This window comes from Medicago sativa, chromosome 8 (genome assembly GCF_051527215.1).
Source record: "Medicago sativa cultivar Bolivia chromosome 8, Bolivia_mono, whole genome shotgun sequence".
Lineage (NCBI taxonomy): Eukaryota > Viridiplantae > Streptophyta > Magnoliopsida > Fabales > Fabaceae > Medicago > Medicago sativa.
Genome location: NC_140756.1, coordinates 54979613 through 54982193, shown reverse-complemented (window position 1 = coordinate 54982193; position 2581 = coordinate 54979613). Strand labels below are relative to the sequence as shown.

Sequence of the window (2581 nt, the reverse complement as noted above, 5' to 3'; positions counted from 1 at the left end):
ACAATCAAAGAAAAATAAAAAAGACCCTTATGGAACGGTAGTGTAGAAGTTCCAACGACAAAGTCCGACTGGACGAGGAATGGGTAAAGATTGAAGACCCACTTTGGTGGTGAAGTTGTTCGACAAACGTCGACAATTTCACTAATCGAGCCATGAATTCTTCATCGATAAAGGCGTCGAGTTAATGACGTAAAACAAACGCTTGCTGGGAGGCAACCCAGTTTTGTAAGTATTTTTATGTTTTGCATATAGTTTTAGATCACTTAGCAATCAAAGCAAAAGTTGGAAAAATCAAAAATTTTGAGCATACTGGGGAGGACGCTTAAGAAACCGGTGGACGCGAAAGCGTCCTATGTGTTGGTTTGATTAACTCCCCACAAAAACCAAAATTCCCCAATTCTTTCTCTCTTTCACGGTTCCAAAACACACACACACATACATATTTTCTCTCAAACTCATCTCACTCACACATAACCCTAAATTCAAACCACAATCCTTCTTTTTCAATTCAAATCAAGCAATCACTGTATCTGCATCAATTCATCTTGTTTTGCATACTTTTCACAGAATCAACAGGTTTGAATCACTCTTTCCTTTCTTTGTTCTCAAATTCAGAAACTCAATTTATTTAGAATGGCTAGGGTTAAGATTAGAAACTGTGATAGAGACTGTTCCTAATAGGGTATATTGAGGAAAAAGAAACAATAATCACGACTTCAAGCCACAAGAATCAAGAATTCGAAAATTTAACCCATTTTTGAAAAGTTTTGAAAAATACGAATTTTCATTATTCTTGTGCAAAGTTGTGATTTTGATTATCCTTTTTGAGTTTGTCGAGATATTAGGATGCAATTAGGGTAGAAATATGTTGGATTATGTTGAAAAATTGCAGGAACAAAGATTTTTAAAAAAAAATCTGGAATTTTTTTTTTGAAGAACTGCGCTATTAGCGAAATTTCCCAAATTCCGGGCAGAATTTCGCTAATAGCCTAGTTTTCGCTAATAGCGAAATTTCTTTGAAAAATTCGCCCAGAATTTTAAAATTTTTGGATTTTTTTATGCCTTATTCATTCTTGATCTAATTTTTCAATTGTATATGTTGGAATCTCCTGGTTGTTTTGCAGATGGCCCCGAAAAACACCATTGGTAACAAACGCCCTAGAGGCACAACTTCGTCTAGCTCATCTGCACCACAACCTACACAACCACCCACTGACCTGAACCGATTCCCATCACCAGCACATGCTGCCCGATTCATTCAAATGGGCAAATACAAGACTTGGCATGAAAAAGTCTTTGAAATCAACTCGAGAGGCCCAAACAAAAAAATCTTGAAAATGTTCGTGGATCGGAAGTGGACCAAACTCCTTAACCCTCACACTGAAATAAACACAGACCTTGTGAAGGAGTTTTATGGCAACTCCGTACCTGAGAGTATAACCACCGCTACTGATAATGCTTACACCTTCACCACTTTTGTGCGAGGAAAAACTATTTGTTTTGATAGGGATACCATAAATGAATATTTAGGCAAACCTTTGGACCTACCTGAACCTGAAGATGTTACAATACCTAGCCTGTGTGAGTATGCTAGTGAAAGTGCTAGGGGAAATTGGAACTTTGAACAAATTGAGAGAGACATACTTCTTCCGGGTAGGACATTTGTTAGGAATGATAAGGGAATCATAAAAAAAGCACTTTACCCGGACTTGAATGCAAAAGCGAGTGTTATCTTTCAGTTCCTAATCCATAATGTTTGTCCTAGAACTCATACCTCAGATGCTCCAGTGACTGTCATACCACTCATTTGGTGCATAATGAAAGGAATTGAAGTGGACATTGCAAGAATCATTTCCAATGAGCTGAAAAGGGTGGCCATGAATTGTTCTAAAGGTTCAAAATCTGCACTAACCTTTCCAGGACTGATTATGGGTTTAATTGATGACAATGAGATTGACATACCAGAACCCATTGATGAAGATATTGAAAATCCTATTGATGACACTTTTATCAGTAACCTGATGAAGAGGGACAAAAGAGCACCCCAGTTATCTTCAGGTCATTTCGACTTCTCCGCTTTTCAAACTTTCATGCAGGAGCAGCAGAGACATAATGCTTATGTTCGGGATCAAAACAATCATATAATGAATCAGAATGAAGCATTGTACAGAAGTCACCAAGGCATTCAGCAAGACTTGAACATTGCTCATTTGCATCCGGGGAATCCTGAGTACCCACTCATGACATCAGCACAGTACCAGACTTATGTCCAGTGGCCTGAGGGCAGGCCAGGTCCCTTTGAGGGGGCAGCAACTGATGATGAGGCCACAGACGATGATGCTAACCTTGTTGTGGATGACACATCACAGTCTGAGGAAATTTAATTGTTATTTTATTTTATTGCTTTTGTTTTAGTTCAAACTTATATTATGTTTCAAGTTTCAAACTTTTGGTTTTAAGTGTCTAACACATTACTTTTGGTTTATTTTGAGTTTAAAACTTTACTTTGACTTAAGTTTAATTTATTGTGATTTTATTCTGTTTAGTTTTTCTTTGGATGAATAATTTTTTTTTGTTTACA

General features: G+C 37.2%; 1 protein-coding gene across 1 annotated transcript; it reads left to right on the top strand.

Moving 5' to 3' along the window:
• The first annotated feature begins 1124 nt into the window (after positions 1–1124).
• On the top strand, positions 1125–2581 carry LOC146899630 (uncharacterized). Its single transcript, XM_085732835.1, has one exon. The coding sequence runs from the start codon at positions 1125–1127 to the stop codon at positions 2382–2384; it is 1260 nt and encodes a 419-aa protein (XP_085588961.1). The 3' UTR covers positions 2385–2581.